At 42.1% G+C, this 18,712-nt stretch overlaps 6 protein-coding genes across 6 annotated transcripts; 4 read left to right on the top strand and 2 right to left on the bottom strand.

Annotated features, from left to right (window-relative positions):
- The first annotated feature begins 838 nt into the window (after positions 1–838).
- LOC123003071 (uncharacterized) lies at positions 839–2,610 on the top strand. Its single transcript, XM_044394507.1, has 3 exons — positions 839–1,815; positions 2,084–2,498; positions 2,587–2,610. Exons 1-3 carry the CDS (start codon positions 839–841, stop codon positions 2,608–2,610), a joined length of 1,416 nt encoding a protein of 471 aa, XP_044250442.1.
- A 4,275-nt stretch (positions 2,611–6,885) lies between these two features.
- LOC108067206 (cholesin) lies at positions 6,886–7,973 on the top strand. The gene is made up of 2 exons (XM_017156125.3): positions 6,886–7,165; positions 7,221–7,973. The coding sequence occupies exons 1-2, from the start codon at positions 7,009–7,011 to the stop codon at positions 7,889–7,891; spliced, it is 828 nt and encodes a 275-aa protein (XP_017011614.2). The 5' UTR covers positions 6,886–7,008; the 3' UTR covers positions 7,892–7,973.
- Positions 7,974–8,412: 439 nt separating this feature from the next.
- LOC108067270 (nucleolar MIF4G domain-containing protein 1 homolog) lies at positions 8,413–11,689 on the bottom strand. Its single transcript, XM_017156229.3, has 2 exons — positions 10,712–11,689; positions 8,413–10,165 (listed from the first exon to the last, which is right to left on the bottom strand). The coding sequence occupies exons 1-2, from the start codon at positions 11,604–11,606 to the stop codon at positions 8,478–8,480; spliced, it is 2,583 nt and encodes an 860-aa protein (XP_017011718.2). The 5' UTR covers positions 11,607–11,689; the 3' UTR covers positions 8,413–8,477.
- A 305-nt stretch (positions 11,690–11,994) lies between these two features.
- mRpL23 (mitochondrial ribosomal protein L23) lies at positions 11,995–12,674 on the top strand. The gene is made up of 2 exons (XM_017156118.3): positions 11,995–12,367; positions 12,434–12,674. The coding sequence occupies exons 1-2, from the start codon at positions 12,074–12,076 to the stop codon at positions 12,590–12,592; spliced, it is 453 nt and encodes a 150-aa protein (XP_017011607.1). The 5' UTR covers positions 11,995–12,073; the 3' UTR covers positions 12,593–12,674.
- LOC108067201 (thioredoxin C-1) lies at positions 12,617–13,298 on the bottom strand. Its single transcript, XM_017156119.3, has 2 exons — positions 13,028–13,298; positions 12,617–12,964 (listed from the first exon to the last, which is right to left on the bottom strand). Exons 1-2 carry the CDS (start codon positions 13,207–13,209, stop codon positions 12,718–12,720), a joined length of 429 nt encoding a protein of 142 aa, XP_017011608.2. The 5' UTR covers positions 13,210–13,298; the 3' UTR covers positions 12,617–12,717.
- Positions 13,299–13,812: 514 nt separating this feature from the next.
- On the top strand, positions 13,813–18,251 carry LOC108067259 (E3 ubiquitin-protein ligase MARCHF6). The gene is made up of 3 exons (XM_017156215.3): positions 13,813–15,708; positions 15,765–17,174; positions 17,668–18,251. Exons 1-2 carry the CDS (start codon positions 14,122–14,124, stop codon positions 17,163–17,165), a joined length of 2,988 nt encoding a protein of 995 aa, XP_017011704.2. The 5' UTR covers positions 13,813–14,121; the 3' UTR covers positions 17,166–17,174; positions 17,668–18,251.
- Positions 18,252–18,712: the final 461 nt, after the last annotated feature.

The raw sequence follows: 18,712 nt of genomic DNA, 5'->3' as shown, positions 1-18,712 counted from the left end.
AGCGGATAAAAGTAAAATTTCAATTGGTCGGGGGAAAATTGGGAAAAAAATCGACAGAAAATTTTACACATTTTTCAATTTTATTAATTATTCAAAATTTTTCCAAAACTTTTTCAAAGCTAGTCTAATCTACTTTTAAAATAAAAATCAAACAACTTTTTAATGCTACAATAGATGATGTACAAATAATTCTTCTATACTGTAGCTAAGTCAGGAGCGGATCCAAAAGCATTCAAAAATATGCTGTCCTAATCAGAACGTTTCTTCCTCGCCCCTGTACTGAGTACTGATATTGAAAATACCCTTCGCTCGTAAAGTATGAGGGTATATAGTATTTGTTGAAAGTTAAGTATCGAGGGAAGGCAAGATCCTATCTCGTAAAGTGCACATTGAGAATAAATGGAATGGTAAAAATACATTTATCTCCCTCTCGGATGAAAAATGAAAGGAAATGCGGTATACAAAAAGTATGCAACCATAAAAAGTGGTTCAGAAAATGCACAAAACAAATCCTGGATTCCCTAAATCCAGATTTTGGTTTTGGGGGCTTTCAAATAATTTTTTTTTAATTTTTTGGTTTGGGAAATCTTTTAATGGGTATCTCAAGGTCGATAATGCATGCCTTTATTACTTTATGTCCCAACGGACACAAAAAAGTTTGATTGCTTCTAACCAAAATAAATGTAATAATATTGATAAGAGTGCGGAATTTGAATTTCATTGCGTACATTAGCTCCCAAGCGAGATGATTTGGTGGACGTGTTTTTTCGCGACTGCAGCGGCCAGTAGTTTCCTAAGTGAGTCAAGTGTTTTGGGACGGAGCCATCTTAGTGTGGAGATGTACCCGGAACCATTCACGGTGTACGGCGGTGATTCTTTTGATTTGATCTGTTCCTATAACGCCTCCTACGTAACACCGGACCATTTTTTAAGTTTTGAGAGAGGTTACAAGCTTAATTCGGTGGCCATTGACAATCACACTATTGTGTACAGAATCTTAAAAACACCGGATGAAGGAGCACTCTTATCCTTCTATTGCAATGCTGACGACCAACAGATATGGATCGAATTAATAGTGATACCCAAGCTGAATGTCAGGGACTTCGAATGCATTAGTGAAGGCGAAGAATTGGCGGTGAAATGCAGCTTTGGTCGGTTGGGCAACAAGGCTGTTTGGGATTACATGGAATATTATCTCAGAATTGACAACGGGGAAAGTGATAAGTGCAAAGCGATGGGGAATCGGGTTGAGTGCAACACCAAATATTCTAACGCAACCACAGAAAACTTGAAACACACCTTCACCCTTGAAATGACATGTAACAGAAATGTGCAAAAGAAGTTCTTTCACCTCAGTAGGACTCAAATGAAAGTTCCTCCTTGGGGAAAGGATATCATGACAACAACAAGAGGAATATTTACTTGCATGGGTTTTGAAGTCAGTACCATACTTTCACGTAATGCGTACCATTATAAAGTGCGGCTGCTGCTTAAAAATCCACGAATAATGGAGATCATGGTCGAACCAATAAAGCAACACCGAGACATATGTTTCCGTACGCCGCGCTTCAATAATGTTAACTTCGAAGTGCGTGTGTGGCGTCGATATATTGGCATTGATACTCCATGGACCAGGGACTATTACGCCTTCAGCATTTTAACGGAAGCTTTTCCGCCCGATAGGCCGCCTCAGCTACAGCCCGGGGTGTTCTTTTACGAACCCAAAAAAAATTATCTTTACATTTTTTGGAAGGAGTTGGAAGAACTGGATCTTAACAGACTGGACTTCACGTACTCTGCGGAGACGACCACTGGGTAAGCGTCTAGGATACTAATTCTAATATATTTGACTTTGAATCTTTTCTAAACACTCTTTAGACTCAACAAATTATTAGCCCTTTTGTAAATGTACTTTATTTGAAAACAATTTTCTTAAGCAGTAACTTTTTTTTTAATTTTGGAAAAAAATTGCCTTTTACGCATAATCTTTAATATTACGGGAAAATAATTTTTTGGGTGTAAGTATGTATGTATGTATCTCTCTTAATAAAAGCAAACAAATTATTAACTTTCCGATTTTCAGTAAAAAGGCGATAGCTAAAACGAATTCCTCCGCCGTCTTCCACCACTGGGATCACACGAAATCGGCTACCGTCTTGGTTTGGAACCAAAACTCAGTAGGCCGGTCGGAAAACACCTCGAAACTAGAGGTACCAGCTCTGACCGATTCCCTATTGCATCAGCCTCAGGACCTCTGGTATCATTTCGAAAACCAATCTATGACCTGGAAGCCACCGAGGGATGTGAATAAGCTAATCTCGTACATCGTTATATGGTGCTCCGTCTCCTCCAATAGTACATTTCTCTGTGAGGATCAAAAACCCCTACATTTGGAGTCTGTTCCAGCATCTATACAGAATTACCAGTTCAACACACAGGCAGCTGATTTAAACAAGGCGGTGGTGGCTCTTTATGAGGACGGAACCAGCGGAGGGATGGTGTGGATCGGTCCCATTTGGCCCGATACTAGAAAAACCGAGCCTAAATCATCTGGAATTGAAATAATAATTTATGTTATCGGCACAGTCACTATCGGAGCTCTACCTATAATCGTGGTTTTATTTCGGAAACTTAAAAAAATGAGCCAAATAGATATAGTTTTTCCCGAGGGTTTATTCGATACTAATGAGATGACAAAACGGTTCGTTAATCCTCCAAATCCTATCACCATTCCTGGAAGCGTTTCCCCTAGGGGTATTGTTAATATTGAAATGATGCGAATGAAAACTAATTCCGAGAATGAGCCCTATACTACTTCTATTTCTTATGTGCCAACGAATGAGCCAAATATTGAACCAAGTTTAATTGTTCTTACGGAAGAGCCGATTATTACAGAATCTCTGATTATGACCACTGAAGAACGGAAAATTGATATAGAATCATACGTCACCGTTCCTCAAGCCAGCGTTAATCTAGATTACAGTCCAAATTCTTAGTTTTTTTAGTCTAAAAATTTTGATTATAGTGTTTTATGAATATATTAAACAGGTCAAGTCAATCACTAATAGAAAAAATATTGAACTATTTATGATGATATTAAAAATAAAAGATTTATTTGCCTTGTGACCCTAACAATCCCCCTTAATCAGTTATCACAAACAACTATGTTGTACAAATAATGCTTCTATACTGATAAAAAGTCAGGAGCGATTACCATACAAAATTATTTCAGCATTTAATAATTTAAAAAGATGCTGGTCCAATGAGAACGTTCCTTACTTGCCCCTCTACTGAGTAGTGATATTGAAGATACCCTTCGCTCCTAAAATAAGAGGGTATATAGGATTTCTGTACAAAGTGGACACTGGGAAGTAATGGAAAGGTAATTTGGTATTCAAAAAGTATGCAACAAAAAAAAGTTGTTCGTTCATTAAACCCCCATGGATGGATCTGTCAGCTCTTAAAGGGCGCCGAATTCAAATGGATTATGACACCCTCTGGTCACTCGAATTCCCAATATGTTAATTCAAAATCTAAATTATTTAAAATGGGGCTAAATCTAAAAATTTAATATTCGAGGCATTCGTCTATAGCGTTCTCTCTTGTTTTTAAATACGTATTTTGTTTTTATTTATACCAAATTTTCTCTAACGCGAGTGGAAGGAATTTTGTAATGGGTATCGCACGGTATAATTCTTTGTTGCTTTTCCATTGGGATTCAACGAAGTAAATATGTATGCCTCCATTTATTATTAGTGCATGTCGCAAGGCACAACAAAATGTTTCAGATTGTTTCTCACCAAAATAAATGTAGTAATATTGATAAGAGTGCGGAATTTGAATTTCGTTGCGTACATTAGGTCTCCAGCGAGATGATTTGGTGGACGTGTTTTTTCGCGACTGCAGCGGCCAGTAGTCACGTGGGTTCGAGTGCTGTTCCGGGATGGAGCAAGCTTACTGTGGACATGTATACGAAACCAAAAACGGTGTATGGCGGTGATTCTTTCGATTTGTTCTGTTCCTATAACGCGTCCTACGTAACACCCCAACATTATCTATATTTTGAAGAAGGTGATATGTTAAATTCGGTGGCCGTTGACAATCATACCATTATGTACAGAAACCTAAAAACACCCGATGAAGGAGCACACTTATTTTTCTTATGCCGGGTTGACGGCCATAAGATGTGGGTCGAGTTAGTAGTGATCCCGAAACTAAAAGTCACGGACTTCGAGTGCATTAGTAAAGGAGACGAATTAATGGTAGAATGCAGCTTTGGTCGGTTGGGCAATAAGGCTATTTGGGATTACATGGAATATCATCTCAAAATTGATAACGGGGAAAGTGATAAGTGCCAAGCGTCAGGAAATCGGGTTCAGTGCAACACAAAATACTCAAACGCTACCACCGAAAATTTAAACCACACCTTCACCCTTGAAATGAATTTTAATAGAGATGTGCAGAAGCAGTTCTTTCATCTCAGTAGGACTCAAATGAAAGTTCCTCCTTGGGGCCACCATATTGTTACAATAAAGAGAGGCATTTTGACTTGCATTGTTTTTAGATACGAATCAAAATTTAATGATTACGATTGGAAACTACTGCTGGTGATGCTGAGAAGTTCACGAATCATAGAGATAAAGGTCGAACCTATTAAACGATATTACAATGACATATGTTTCCGTACTCCACGCTTCAATAACCAAACATTTGAAGTTCGTGTTTGGCGCCGCTATATTGGCCTCGATACTCCATGGACGAGGGATTATTACGCCTATATTATTCAAACGGAAGCTTTTCCACCAGAAAGGCCGCCAAAGATAATGCCCGGTGTTTTCTTTTACGACCCGGAAAATAAAAATCTTCACATTTTTTGGAAGGAGTTGGAAGAACTGGAGTTCAACAGACTGGACTTTACGTATAATGTGCAGACGAGTACTGGGTAAGCGTCTACGATATTAATTTTCTAAAAACTTCCTACACAATTATTCATCCTTTAGTAAATTTGATTATTATTAAAAATTAAGAATCTTTCTTAATTTAAAACCAAACAATTAATTCTATGATTTTCAGTAAAAAGGCTCCACTTAAAAGCAATTCCTCCGCCGTCTTCCACCAATGGGATCCCACGCAACCGGCTACCGTCTTGGTTTGGAACCAAAACTCAGTAGGACGATCGGAAAACACCTCAAAACTAGAGGTACCAGTTTTAACCGATTCCCTAATGCATCAACCTCAGGACCTTTGGTATCATTTCGAAAACCAATCTATGACCTGGAGGCCACCGAAGGATGTAAATAAGCTTATCTCTTACATCATCATCTGGTGCTCTGTCTCCTCCAATAGTACATTTCTCTGTGAGGATCAAAAGCCCCTGCATTTGGAGTCTGTGCCAGCATCATTAAACAATTTCCAGTTCAACACACAGGCAGCTGATTTAAACAAGGCGGTGGTGGCCCTTTATGAGGATGGAACCAGCGGAGGAATGGTATGGATCGGTCCGATTTGGCCCGATACTAGAAAAATTTATCCTAAATCATCTGGAATGGAAAAAACACTCTATATTATCGCCACAGTCCTTATCGTAGTTTTACCTATAATCGTGATTTTATTTCGGAAACTGAAAAAAATGCGCCAAATAGATGTCGTTTTTCCCGTTGGCCTATTTGATCCTGTTGATATGACAAATAGGTTCGTTAATCCTTCAGAGCCCATCGCAATTCCAGGAAGCGTTTCCCCAAGGGCTATAGTTAATATTGAGATGATGCTTATAAATAGTATTCCCGAGGAAGAGATTAACACTACTTCTACTGGGTATGTGAAAACACGCGGAGGATCAAACTTTGGCATTAATTCATCTTATGTCACTGGGAACAAAAATTATAGTAGCCATTAATAGGTGTATTTATGTTATTATTTTTAAAAATATTGTGTTAAGAAATATACTTAGTTCAGAAAATAATAAATATTAAATAACAATGTAAATATGAAAAATATGAAATATGAATAGATCTTTTTTGGGTAGTACTGAAAATTTTATTGGAATCACTATATTGATTAAGAACTTTAAAATTCTTTCTGTCATTTCAAATTCCTTAACTATTTTGTGTGGGGGCATTCAACCCCCAGAAACCCCCAGAATCCGCCCCTGTAAATCACATTCCAACGGTACTACGTGTAATTGTATGTTTTGGCTTATAACGGTAAATATTTTTGGCGGCTTACACTCACCTTTACAAATGCAGCTGGAATTTCGGGACCTTCCTCGCACTCCTTTTAGCAAGCAACAGCTGTTCCAGGACTCCCGACCTCTCCTCCTCCACTAGATATCCTTTCTGTACTTTTAAAGATAAAGCTGCATTTTTCCTTGTTGACTTGAAACCGAAAAACACGCATTTCATTTGCCGGTGACGCACACACACCCGCACGCACTGTCAAAAACACACACACACACGCGCGTAAATAAACAGTTGCATTTTGCCGGTTGGATTTGTTGTTGTTGCCGCCAGTTAAGTTATGAAAATGATTAATTTATGCGTAAAACTTACCTGTTAAATGATTAATACAGATCTTTAGCTTATTTTTATTCGATTGCTCTTATATTTATTATTAATTACAACTATCACACACGAGTTTTGTTTACGCGCCGCGAATTTAGCTTGGCAATAAAAACCTTGATTTCGGGCGGATTTACATTTGAAATACATGAGGCGTTATAGGCACTGCCTTACACACGCGAAATGCACTTTACTAGATTTATGGCTGGCTTATTTACCTATTTATTTATTATTAAACAAAAGCTAAAATTTGGCAATTTGTTTTCGGGCGTTGCCAGATCGATTGTGAAAAGTCATATGGTAGGGGAGTTGCCAGACGGGGGGAAACTTTTCAGTGTTGGTAAACGCCGGACGGCTTAAACACATTTTACTTCGTTTTCAAAAGATTTTTCAAGATTTCTCTGTAATAACTTGGTTTTACAAGTTGATTTTTGACCAACGCACTGCTAAGATGGCCCGCACCGAGCTGGATAAGAAGGCCAAGCGGCAGGGCAAGAAACGCAAGCACGAGGTGGCCGGGAACACGGAACATGCGGCCAGCGACGACGAGGTGGCCAACAAAAGTCTGATTCTGGAGCCACAGGTGGAGCAACAGGCGGCCGAAACAGGTGGAATTGGGTTAATAACTTCATTACCAACCTATAACATAACCAACATTTACAGATAAACCCCCCAAGAGGCGGCAAAAAGGCGATGAAGCACCGGCCACCAAGAAGCGCAGCAAGAAAAACGCGGCGGAGGAGCAGGTGGCCACCAGTGGCGGCGAGGATGCAACCCCCTCGAAGACTCCAAAGAGAAAACAAGCCCAGGAGGCAAGTAAACCCATTAAGCAGAAGCGCAGCAAGCAGGAATCCCAGTCAGAGGACGACGAAGAGGATTCCCAGCCAACGGAGGAGCAACTAAAGGAGGCCGCCCGTCCGGAAAACGCCAATGCGGTGGTCACGGTGCGCCAAAAGAAGAAGCAGAAGCACCAGCAGCGCCTGGAGGCCCAGCGCAGTCAGAACTCCAACAAGGAGGCCAAAATCAACAAGGAATACCTCGTCAAATGGAAGGAATCCCGTGCGGAGTGGAAATTCAACAAACTCCGGCAGATTTCCATCCAACAAACCGCCTTCGATGAGGAAAAACTCGAGGCGGAGCTATGGCCCACCGCCCTGGAGTATTTGGCCAGGTCCCAGGGAGCAGCTCGCTCGAAAATCAGCCAACTGGCCGAGGAGGTGATCCAAAAACTGGACAAGGAGGGCGAAAAGCTGGAGGACGAGACGGAAAGGCAGAAACTTATCGAATCCACGCGGTATCAGAGGGCTAGAGATCTCCTCCAAAGCTTCGATTAGTTCTATTACGTTAGTTGTTAATGTTTTCTAATAGATTTTAATAAATTTTAATAAAGAAAAGCTTTTCTATTTTACAAAAGCAGTTTTGAAGCCTTTCTTTGATTTTAAGGGAACAATTTACATAATTTTAACGATATAACTTCAATTTATAAGTTTTCTTTTGTAAATGCTTCCGTTTTTGTATTAATTTCATTGATTTCGAACGATAAAATGTAAATGTTTGTTTTTTTTAATTCTTTCATTGATTTTAAGTCCATAATTTATAAATTTCTAACGATATAGGTTCAATTTATAGGTATCCTGTTGTAAAAATAATTTTAACTGATTTTAAAAGCACTTTTTCAACATACAAAATATATATTTCTAACGATTTACCTTCAATTTATAAGTTTTCTGTTGTTAAAATAATCTAAAATAATCTAAGCACTTTTTTAACATACCTAATTTATATTTCTAACGATTTACCTTCAATTTATAAGATTTCTTTTGTAAAAGCAATTTTAACTGATTTTAAAACCACATTTTCAACATACAAAAAGTATATTTTACTCTTAAAGTACAAGTTTATTTTATAAACTACCTATATCTACAGATCCACATAGGCGAGCAGCTTGTCCAGGTGATCCACGCGCTGCTGCAGCAGCTGTTGCTCCTCCTCCTTGAGCTTCAGCTTCTGCAGTTGGTCGCCCTGCAGGAGGAAGTGCTGCAGGAAGAGCCGAATGCTCTGCTTAAACTGCTGCAACTTGGTGTTCTTAGCCACCCGTTCGAAGGTCTGATAGACTTCCCGCTCGTCGGGCGACAGAAGCAACCGAACCATCACCTCCTTCATGAAGTAGAAACTCAGCTTGTCCAGCTGCATAAAGTCCACCACTTTTAATACAGAAAGCTGCAAACCAGCGGCAAGGATAACTTGTTGCAGGAAGCTGGCCAAGTTGCGAATTTGCGGCCTGGTTAGCTTTTCGATATCGTTAATCCTATCCCAACTGGCGAACTGAAAGGCCAGCTGATACTTTCTGTTAAACTGACAGAATTTGAGGGCCAAGTGAGCGTAATAGGGATTCGCACGCTTCTCGTTCAGTGCGCAATGGATGATCACATAGGCCACCGCCCGCTGATCTTTGAGAGCCAAGTGCAGGATCTTCTCGAAGGCATCTACATAATCGGCGGCACTCATGATAATGCAGAAGATATTTCTCCTTTCGGCCGTGTTCATCTGCTGCTTTCGGGCCAACTCGAGTAGCTGATCGGCAAAGCCTCCATTTTCTGACTTCGATTTGGAGTTCTTATCCTTTGTTTGCTTGGCTGAACCCATTTCGTCGAGATTTCCCGTCCAGGCGGAGCCAACGATCCACCATTTGCCCACTTTATCCGCGCGCAAAAGATCCTCGAGGGTTATGTTTAGCGTAACCACATAGCGATCGTTTTTCAGCATGGCCTTTAAACGCTTTCGCAGATTCTCTGCTAATTCAGGATCATATTGGGGCAGCTTTTGCATGTTGTTGTTCTTCACAGCATTTAGTATATCCACCATGAAACGCAGGCGGGGATTCTCTTTCAGTTCCAAAGGAGCAGAGGCAATTTGGGATTGAACTCTATTCATCATGGTCTTGAAAGCGAGGGGATCATCCTTGCGCAGGCGGAAACCAATTGATTGGAAGATCAGTAGAAGACACTCCACGCTCTTCTCGCAAAGCTGATCGGCTAGCCTGCCTATCAGTTCCATTAGCAAACTCAATTCGTAGATCTTGAAGAGGTACATGTAGCAGAGGACAAGGACTAAGTTATTCAGCTGCTTATCCTCCACTTCGAGGTTCAGAATATCTTTCACATAACCATCGAAAAGCTCTATGAAAGTCTGTAGGAAATGTGCACCAATCTCGCTGCCTATTTGGGCATGCAAATAGGCTAATAAAACCATGTGCTCCTGCACCATTCGCTCGTTGGTTCGTGTGCTGCCCAGCAAAGCTTCCTGAAGTAACTTCGTCAACGTTTCATTCATGTTAAACCGGGAATTCTTCATGTAGAGCGCCTCTATGCCAGCGGCAATCTTGTGCAGATTCGCCTCGGACAAGCGATTGAGCAGACCTTTGCATTGCTTGAGCAGGCGGGCCAGAATCTCGGCCTGCTTTTCACTGGAACCCGCACTGGCGGCCAAAAGAGCTCGCTGGTGGGGAGGTATGTACTTTTGGCCAGCCGCAGAGGCTTCCTGCTCTAAAGGATCGGGCAGGATGTTGCCCTCGGCATCGCGTTTGCGTCCGTAGATGTCTTCTTTGACTGGAAAAGAGGTTGGAAGATGGGTTAATATAAGAGTGATTCTTTGTTTTATTATTTTATTAAATTATGCAGAAAGTAATAGAGTAGAAAGTAATAATAATTCCCAGGACGAAACTTTCAGGAGCCAACAAGAATTATGTATAGAAAGTTTCTATTAGAAACTTATACTATTTTTTTATAAAGATTAAAAAAGTTGATTTGCAGAAAACCGCGAATAAAATATTTTTTTTTAAGTTTGGACTATATTTTGCACTGAAACCATTATGGGTGTTATTTTTATCTGGAAGCTTGGCAAAAGTAATAATTTTTGGGTATTTTTATTTATTTTTTACCACACGTAATTTAAAATTATAAATTAATTAAACAAAAAAATAGCATCGCCATATCTTGGCTTCTGTCAAATGGATTTTTTGTTAAACATTTTTATAAATGGTGTGAAAGTGCCATAAAAATTAGATAACTTTTTGAGGCCGTGAAGAAAATCTCGATACGTTTTATAAGGAATCACTCATAAAAGTTACTTGATTATAAGGTGTATTTACATACCTTTAGGTGCCTTCTCCTCCTCTTCCGACTCCTCCTCGCTTTGTTCTTCGTCTCCACTAAGTTCCTCATCATCCAAACCCTCCTCCGAGCCACTATCCTCCTCCGGGAAGTCATCCTGGTGCTCCTCCTCCTCCTCATCGCTCCACATGCCCGCCTCCTCCCTCGCCTGCTGCTCCTTCAGTTGCTTCTTGCGCTCCTGCTTCTCCTCCCACTTGGCCTTCTCCTCGTCGTCGTCGAGGACAAAGTCCAGCAGGTAATCCAAGCCATCGTTGAACATTTTCCTGACCAAACGATTCTTATCCTTGGATTTATTGAGCTTCAGTTTCTTCTCCAGCTTGTTGATCTCGCGATCCTCCTCCTCGTTCTCCAGGCGCAACTGCTTCAATCGCTGCTTCTTGGACTTGGACTCCAGTTCCCGCTGCTGGCGGAGTTCCTTTCTCCTGGCAGCCTCCTCATCCTTTGGCCTTTGGATGGCTCCTCCTTGGATTTTCCCCTCCTTTTTCCCTTGCAGAGGTTGGTAAACCTCCACTTTCAGCCTCTTGGGCAGCAGGGCATCCACCTCGGGATCACTGAAATCCGAATCGATGGACTCGTCATCATCGCTGGCCACTTCCCCCGATAAAAGTTGCTCCTTGGGAATTTCATCGGGATTTACAATAATATTTTTCGCAGGTTTTTTGCCCTTTTTCTTCTTTTTCTTGTTCTGCCCCTGCTGTGACTGCGCTGCCAACGCCTCTGCCGCCGCCGCCACGCGCTGTGAACCGTTAGTTTTGCCGGCGTGATAGAGACGTTTATTCTGCTTTTTGAGCTCTGTCTTTTGCTTTCGCTGCTCCTTGCGGGTCAAAGGCTTCTTTTTGGCCTCCTTTTTGGCTTCCTTCTTCTTTATTTTAACCATTTTAGAGTGGGATTTACAAGCAATTTCAGCCGGATCACATTTAAAAGTTGTTGTGATTTGAGGAATCAGCTGTTTTGCCACAGTGTTGGACAACCCACGTGGTTTGACAGGGGTGGAGAAGGAAAGTTTTTAAAGGGGTTTATAAATATAAATTTAAAATATATTTCATTGAAAATTTTAAAATGAATTTATTGGTTATTGATAATGAGAAATTACCCCTACAATTTAAAATAACATATATTTTTGCCATTTTTAGAAAGTATTTTTGTCATTTAATTGCTCATAAATGCTTCTTTTAACACATAAATACCATTTTTCCTCTGGGGCCTTTCAACACCCCCAATCCCCTTTTTCACCGACCATGTGCCTCCCCGAAACCTCTGGCCTTTTTTAGTGCATTCCGTGAACGCACAACAATTAATTTAATTTCTAAAAACTTGAATAAAAATAAGAGTTCCTAAGATACGATGTCCACGAGGTGGTATCCCATCTATCAGCGCGGTAATCCGCAGCTGCGCGTTTTCCTGCCCAACTTCTGGATGAAGCTGGTTCGCCCGGCGGAGGAACAGCCCCCAAATGTGGTTACCTTTTCGGTTTCAATGGAAATGACCAAATACGATGTGCGTAGCTACCTAGAGAAGATCTACAAACTGCCGGTGGTGGATGTGCGCACCCGAATTGCCCTGGGAGAGACCAAGAAGGATCAGGCCTATGGATATATCACCAAGAAAGACGATGTGAAGCTAGCTTATGTAACATTGGTATGGGGTTTTTGGGCAAAGTTCTATTATAATGTGTGATGTCTTATAAATATCTTTATATTCCAGCCCCGTGAAGAGAAGTTTGTGTTTCCCGACTTCTTTGCGGAAAAGGCTGAAAGGCAGGAAAAGGAGGAAAAGTCGCTGGATGAATCGAAAGAGGGATTCCGCAGATTTCTGGACAGGAATAAGAAGCGACCCGGCACTCCGGGCTGGTTTTCCATTTAGTTTTTAGTCGGTAATCTTAGCTACTTTGTTGTTTCAACGGGTAAATAAACATTTATTTCGAAAGTCCGAATTGTAACTTAAAGCTTGGCTTTATATTTTGTTTTTTTGGGGGGTAATTTCTGGGATTACTTGGCCTGCTTTACAGCGGCGGCCACCCAGGCGCGGATTTTGTCCTCATCCTGGAGGCCCACCATCCGCTGCACCTCCTTGCCATTTTGCAGGACGACGAGGACGGGAACGGCGGCCACATCGTAATCCAAAGCCAATTCGCTGTGCTCATCTATGTCCACTTTGGCCAATTTAATGTTGCCCGCCTGTTCGCCCACAATTCCCTCGATTCGGGGGGTCAGCAGCTTGCAGGGATTGCACCATCTATTGTAAAATAATAAAACAATTAATAAGGGATATATACTATCATAAATAAACCCAAATTACGTTGCAAAAAAGTCCACAATCACGGGCTGCTGGCTGTTCTTCACTTTCTTGTCGAAATCCTCGGCACTTTGCACTTTGAAGATCTCCTGGCGCCGCGAGGAAACTGACAATGGGCGCACGGACTGCCCACTGACCAAACGACGCGTCGTCTGTCCCAGGATATTTATCATCTGTCGCTGCATCGCTTATTTTTGGAGTTTTTCTCGAGTGCAAATTATTTCTAGAATTGATTGCAAAATAATGACAAGAGAATCACAACAACAACACTGGATAGAGTTGCCAGATCGAGGTATGACTGGAATGCCATTTTAGGTGTGGACACACTGTTAGGGAACTGCTACTTGAGTCACTGTTACTTTTATTTGGCAGTAAAAAATATGTAATTAAATATTTAAAGTCTTTAAAATAATTAATTGTCTAAAAATATGTTTAAATAATCTATTGAAGTTTATTACTTAGTTTCTTTGGTATTTGAGTCCGTATTCATGCTTCCAGAGTACTGAAATTTCAAAAATATAAAAATATTCGGAATTAGTAATACTGTTAAGTAATTCTAACACATTTCTTCATGATGGTTTTATATTTTTAATAATTGAAGAAGGAATTATGGCAAACCATGTTAAAAAACCTTACAACTACGCTCTTTGCACTCTTCACTGGTCAACACACAAAAGATCGTGCTGCCAAATATACGTTTATACAATTAATTAGTAAATTTATTTTTAATAAATTTATTGACCGTTCCCGTGCTGTCACAACCTGGGTGGCATCTCCGCTTCCCAGCACTTACGTGGTGTGCACGCACTGGCGCCAGGCCACTTTTTTTTTGTGTGAAGTGAGCTGCATATTTTTGTTTTGTCGTAATAATAAAGTTCTCGGTTAAAATTCAAGTGTTAATCCCGCTCAACGGTGCGTAATTTCCGGGCATAACAATTAGCGTAGTTGAAAAGCGGGGCGAAGCGGCTGAGGCGGCCGAGAAACCTCGGGCCAATTAGCGAAATTGCGCAAATGGCAGAGGGAACTTTGAATTGAAGGTGGAAGAAAAGAGGATTTAAGGATTCAAGGACTCCCAGGAGATTCAAGAATCCAGGAGAATGGACGACCTGTCGCAGGGCGACATATGCCGCGTGTGCCGCTGCGAGGCGCAGCCGGACAGGCCTCTATTTTACCCGTGCATCTGCACGGGATCGATCAAGTACATCCACCAGGATTGCCTGATGCAATGGATGCGCTACTCGCACAAGGAATACTGCGAGCTGTGCGGCTATCGCTTCAGTTTCCAGCCCATCTATGCCCCGGATATGCCGCGTGTCCTGCCGCTGAAGGATGTCCTCGTGGGCCTCATGTCCGCCGTTTTGGAGGGCGCCCGCTGTTGGCTTCACTACTCTTTGGTAGGAATGGCCTGGTTTGGAGTGGTCCCTCTATCCGCCTATAGAACCTATAGGTACCTCTTTCGGGCCAGCTCCTTCGACATGATCCTCACGCTACCCTTTGATATCTTCTCCATGGAGAACCTCGCAGCAGATGCCTTTCGCGGCTGCTTTGTGGTCACCTGCACGCTGCTATCCTTCATTGGTTTAGTCTGGCTACGCGAGCAGATCCTCCATGGCGGCGGTCCGGACTGGTTGGAGCGGGAAGATGCTCCTCTCCAGGCGGCAGCGGCTAATCCTGCTCCCCCTGCAGCGGAAGCAGCTCCTCCGCAACCCCAGGATGACAACAATAATGCGGATAATGCGCCACAGGATGTGCCCATGGATAATGAGGCTCCACCAGCAGCAGCGGATAACGAAGCTGGACAAGATGCCGCCGCTCCTGCAGCTCCAGCGGCTCCGGCTGTGGATGCGGATGCCGATGAACAGAACTGGAATCCCATGGAATGGGATCGCGCCGCCGAGGAGCTCACCTGGGAGCGACTCCTGGGTTTAGATGGCTCGCTGGTGTTCCTGGAGCACGTCTTCTGGATCATCTCGCTGAACACCATGTTCATTTTTACCTTTGCCTTTTGCCCGTATTGCGTGGGCAACTTTATCCTGAGTTCCATGGACCTTTTGCAGCCGGAGAAGCCTCTCCTGCACTTTCATGGCCTCATAACCACTCTATTTGGATACTGCTGCATTGGATTGACCCTCGTGGTGCTGCACTTCTTCGCCAGAGTGTTCAGATTGCGCCGGGTTTGCTGGTTCATTGGATTGTGCTACATTGTGGTGAAGGTTTCGCTGCTTTCGGTGGTGGAGATTGGAGTGCTGCCCCTGATTTGCGGCTGGTGGTTGGACATCTGTTCGCTGCCCCTGCTGGATGCCAGCTTAAAGGATCGCAAGGCGAGCTTCAAGGCGGCGCCGGGAACCTCTTTATTTGTCCACTGGATGTTTGGCATGGTCTATGTTTACTACTTTGCTGCTTTTATCTCGCTGCTAAGAGAGGTTTTGCGGCCTGGCGTCCTCTGGATATTCCGCAATGTCAACGATCCCGATTTTAGCCCCATTCAGGAGATGATTCATGTGCCAATTGTGCGGCACATTCGTCGCTTGGTCGCCTCGGCCATGATCTTTGGCTTTGCCGTCTTCTTGATGCTCTGGCTGCCCATTAGAATTCTTCAAGTGGCCTGGCCTAATTTTTTGCCCTACGCTTTGAGTGGCGATGCGGAGGTTAATGATTTGAGTCTGCAGTTGTTGCTGCTACAGGTGGGTTTATCTTTCTTTTTATTGTATATTTTTAGTAATTAGATTTCTTCTTTTAGATCGTTTTACCTGGCTTCTTTGAGCAAACCCAAACGCGCATCTGGCTGAAGGGTTTACTGCGCATTTGGTGCACTGCGGTGGCTTGGTTGCTGGGAATTCGCAGCTATTTGCTACCTGCACCCGAACCGGAGCCTGAAAATCCCGCTGCAGGGGAAGAGGGAGTGGAAAATGCTGCTGAAAATCAAGAAGGCGAGGCTGCCGCACCACCACCGCCGCCACCGCCTCCACCACCGCCTGTGGAACCGGCTCCTGCTCCTCGTAACTTGGCCGCCGCCCATCAGGCAATTATGCAGCGCGATGCCCCCGTGGGTTTCCAACCCTACGACAAACCCTCGCTCTTCGCCATTCGTTTGTGCGCCCTCCTCTCCCTCATGTGCTTCTCCATCGTTTGTGCTGCTATGTTAACACTCACCGTGCCCGTTTACATTGGCCGTCGCCTGATGATGCTCTGGACCGGCACTCCTGGTGATAAAGCGGCTGCAGCAGCAGCAGGAGGAGCAGTTGGAGCAGCTGTTAATCTAGCACCTTTGGATGCGGAGGGAATCAGAAAGAACGAGCGACTGCTGCGCTCGCATGAGCTCTACACCGCCGAGATTGGCGGCTATCTGTGCTGGATTGTCTGCCGTGGAGTGGCCGTGGTGGTTACCCTGTTGCCACAGGGAAGAGCTGCTATAGTTAGCAAACTAAAACACTGGGCACGAGTGGCTTTGCAATATGCCCTACCAGTTTTAACGCTGCTTGGAATTTTTGTCCTCGTTCCTTTGCTGTTTGGGCTGCTGCTCGAACTGGTGGTGGTCATACCGCTGCGCGTTCCCTTGCGCAAGACACCCATACATTTCCTATGGCAGGATTGGGCACTTGGAGTCCTCTACAGTAAAATAGCCATCGCCTTAACCTTAATGGGTCCCGATTGGCATTTGAAACGAGCACTGGAACGCGCCTATATGGATGGCTTGCGTGATTTCGACTTGAAGTTTGTGATGCGCGACTTGGCCGTGCCGGTGGTTACCACATTTGGCCTGGCTCTGGCCGCTCCCTACGTTCTCGCGCACATGGTGTTCCCCATTTTCCTGGCCGACGCCTATGCCCGGCATGTCATCGCTCGTCTCGTTTATCCCGTGAGCTTCATTGTCGTCGGCAGCATCTGCTTCGTTCTGTTCCAGATCAAGCAGCTGAAGAAGCTGTATTTGTCCATCAAGGTGGACAAGTATCTGGTGGGTCAGCGGCTGGTTAACTACGAGCACCGCAAGAAGCAGCAGCAGCAACAGCAGCAGCAGCAGAAGGAGGAGGAGGAGGAGCAGCAGCGGGCGGACCGGGAGCTCAAGGAGCTGCAGGAGCGGGATCGCGAGCGGGAACGGGAGCAGCTGGCCCAGGAGCAGGAGTTGGCTGAGCTTCTGTAACGAGATCAGGTGCGATATGGGGGATTTTAAGGGGTTTTATGATGAGTTTTAGTCATGTTCTTTATTTAACCATTCGATTTTTAAGTATAAATCATACTGATAGCATTTTTTGCGTCAGAAATAGAAACTTAAACTATTGGAAAATTCTAGAAAGTAATTTTTGTTATTTTATAAAAATTTCTTTGAAGAAAATTTGTTCTTTAATATTTAAATAAATTCCATTAAACAATTAATATTGTAAGCTTTTTTATAAATCGCCAATCATAATTAAAAACATACAAAATTTCTTTTATGTTTTCTAATGTTATTTTGGTTTTTTTTTGGAAATTCTTTGAAGAAAGCGTTTCTTTTGTTTTTATTCAAATTATTTTAATTAAATTCAAGTCAATTAAACCATTCATATTTATCACTTAACTTAAAAGTTGTTTTAGTGCAGTTTACTTTAAATAAGACTCCATAAAAATATCAAATTAATCTATTTTAAATTCTCTTTCCCTTAAAGATTTTTAATTAAACCCGACAAGGAGGAGAATAAAGCCACGCGATGGTGTTACAAATATCTGTGTGTTTTTTCCGTCGTGGAGCTGCTCCTGCTGCTAATATATCTCGGTTTAGACTCTGTTGCCCTGCCAAAATGGAGGATTTGAAAATTTTCGAGTGAAATAAACCCATTTTGTTCTAGCTTCGGCCCTTTTTCCCCCCTTTTAGTTAACTTTCGTTATATGATTAAAGTGTTAGCTACAATTGTTGTTAAATCCTTTAAACCCTTTTACCGCTTATAGAACCTAAGTTGTATGATATTTTAAGACCGCCAGACATAAACCACAACCAATTCCCATATAAACCTTGTATTCAGAAATTTACATTTTGAGAATTGTCAACAGAGCGAAAAACTTTAGAAAAATACCGAAATAAACCAAATCCAAAATATGGTAAAAGTGGTGAAAAAAATTTACGGATAGTGGAAAAGAAAAAAAAACATTTTCGAGCTAGCTTTACGAACTGTAAAAATTATATATGTATACATTATAAATATAACTGATTTAAAATTAATTAATAAATTTAATCTTAAACTTCAAGAGGAAAGGCGGAGGTTTTTTAATGAAGTTCTATGATACAAAATTAAGTTCCTATTTCATAACTGGAATTCTTAAGTAACAATTCCGGTAATTGTAAAGTAATAAAACTTAAGAATTCGCGTTTTGAAATTATAAAAGTTACTTCTTGATTTCTTACAGAAGCCGCAAATTCTTAAGTAACAAAAAAATTAAGAATTCGCGTCTTAAAATTTAAGAGTAATTTCTTGATTTCATACAGAAGCAGCGAATTCTTAAGTAATAATTCCGCAAATTCTTAAGTAATAAAACATAAGAATTCGCGCCTTGAAATAAGAAAACTCATTTTTTAATTCTTTGCAAAAACTGGTGAAAAACATCTGTTCTGCCAAGTTGAAAAGCACAAGAAACATAAACAGACAATTAATCAACGTCCAAACATATTAAATGAAGCAACATAATATAAGTGGAGCCAATGGATGAGCGGTGCGC

The sequence above is a fragment of the Drosophila takahashii genome, chromosome 3L, assembly GCF_030179915.1.
Source record: "Drosophila takahashii strain IR98-3 E-12201 chromosome 3L, DtakHiC1v2, whole genome shotgun sequence".
NCBI lineage: Eukaryota > Metazoa > Arthropoda > Insecta > Diptera > Drosophilidae > Drosophila > Drosophila takahashii.
Note: the sequence above shows the minus strand (reverse complement) of the source record. Positions and strands in the feature narration are given on the sequence as shown.

What these genes read in the sequence shown, in the direction of transcription:
- LOC123003071 (XM_044394507.1), top strand. Translation starts at nt 839, where the DNA reads ATGTACCCGGAACCATTCACGGTGTACGGCGGTGATTCTTTTGATTTG. An exon ending in TCTGCGGAGACGACCACTGG is followed by an intron (nt 1,816 to 2,083) that starts GTAAGCGTCTAG and finishes TCCGATTTTCAG; the next exon opens with TAAAAAGGCGATAGCTAAAA. An exon ending in ACGGAACCAGCGGAGGGATG is followed by an intron (nt 2,499 to 2,586) that starts GTGTGGATCGGT and finishes TTATCGGCACAG; the next exon opens with TCACTATCGGAGCTCTACCT.
- LOC108067206 (XM_017156125.3), top strand. Translation starts at nt 7,009, where the DNA reads ATGGCCCGCACCGAGCTGGATAAGAAGGCCAAGCGGCAGGGCAAGAAA. An exon ending in GCAACAGGCGGCCGAAACAG is followed by an intron (nt 7,166 to 7,220) that starts GTGGAATTGGGT and finishes CAACATTTACAG; the next exon opens with ATAAACCCCCCAAGAGGCGG.
- LOC108067270 (XM_017156229.3), bottom strand. Translation starts at nt 11,606, where the DNA reads ATGGTTAAAATAAAGAAGAAGGAAGCCAAAAAGGAGGCCAAAAAGAAG. An exon ending in GGAGGAGAAGGCACCTAAAG is followed by an intron (nt 10,166 to 10,711) that starts GTATGTAAATAC and finishes CCTCTTTTCCAG; the next exon opens with TCAAAGAAGACATCTACGGA.
- mRpL23 (XM_017156118.3), top strand. Translation starts at nt 12,074, where the DNA reads ATGTCCACGAGGTGGTATCCCATCTATCAGCGCGGTAATCCGCAGCTG. An exon ending in AGCTAGCTTATGTAACATTG is followed by an intron (nt 12,368 to 12,433) that starts GTATGGGGTTTT and finishes TTTATATTCCAG; the next exon opens with CCCCGTGAAGAGAAGTTTGT.
- LOC108067201 (XM_017156119.3), bottom strand. Translation starts at nt 13,209, where the DNA reads ATGCAGCGACAGATGATAAATATCCTGGGACAGACGACGCGTCGTTTG. An exon ending in ATTGTGGACTTTTTTGCAAC is followed by an intron (nt 12,965 to 13,027) that starts GTAATTTGGGTT and finishes ATTTTACAATAG; the next exon opens with ATGGTGCAATCCCTGCAAGC.
- LOC108067259 (XM_017156215.3), top strand. Translation starts at nt 14,122, where the DNA reads ATGGACGACCTGTCGCAGGGCGACATATGCCGCGTGTGCCGCTGCGAG. An exon ending in TGCAGTTGTTGCTGCTACAG is followed by an intron (nt 15,709 to 15,764) that starts GTGGGTTTATCT and finishes TTCTTCTTTTAG; the next exon opens with ATCGTTTTACCTGGCTTCTT.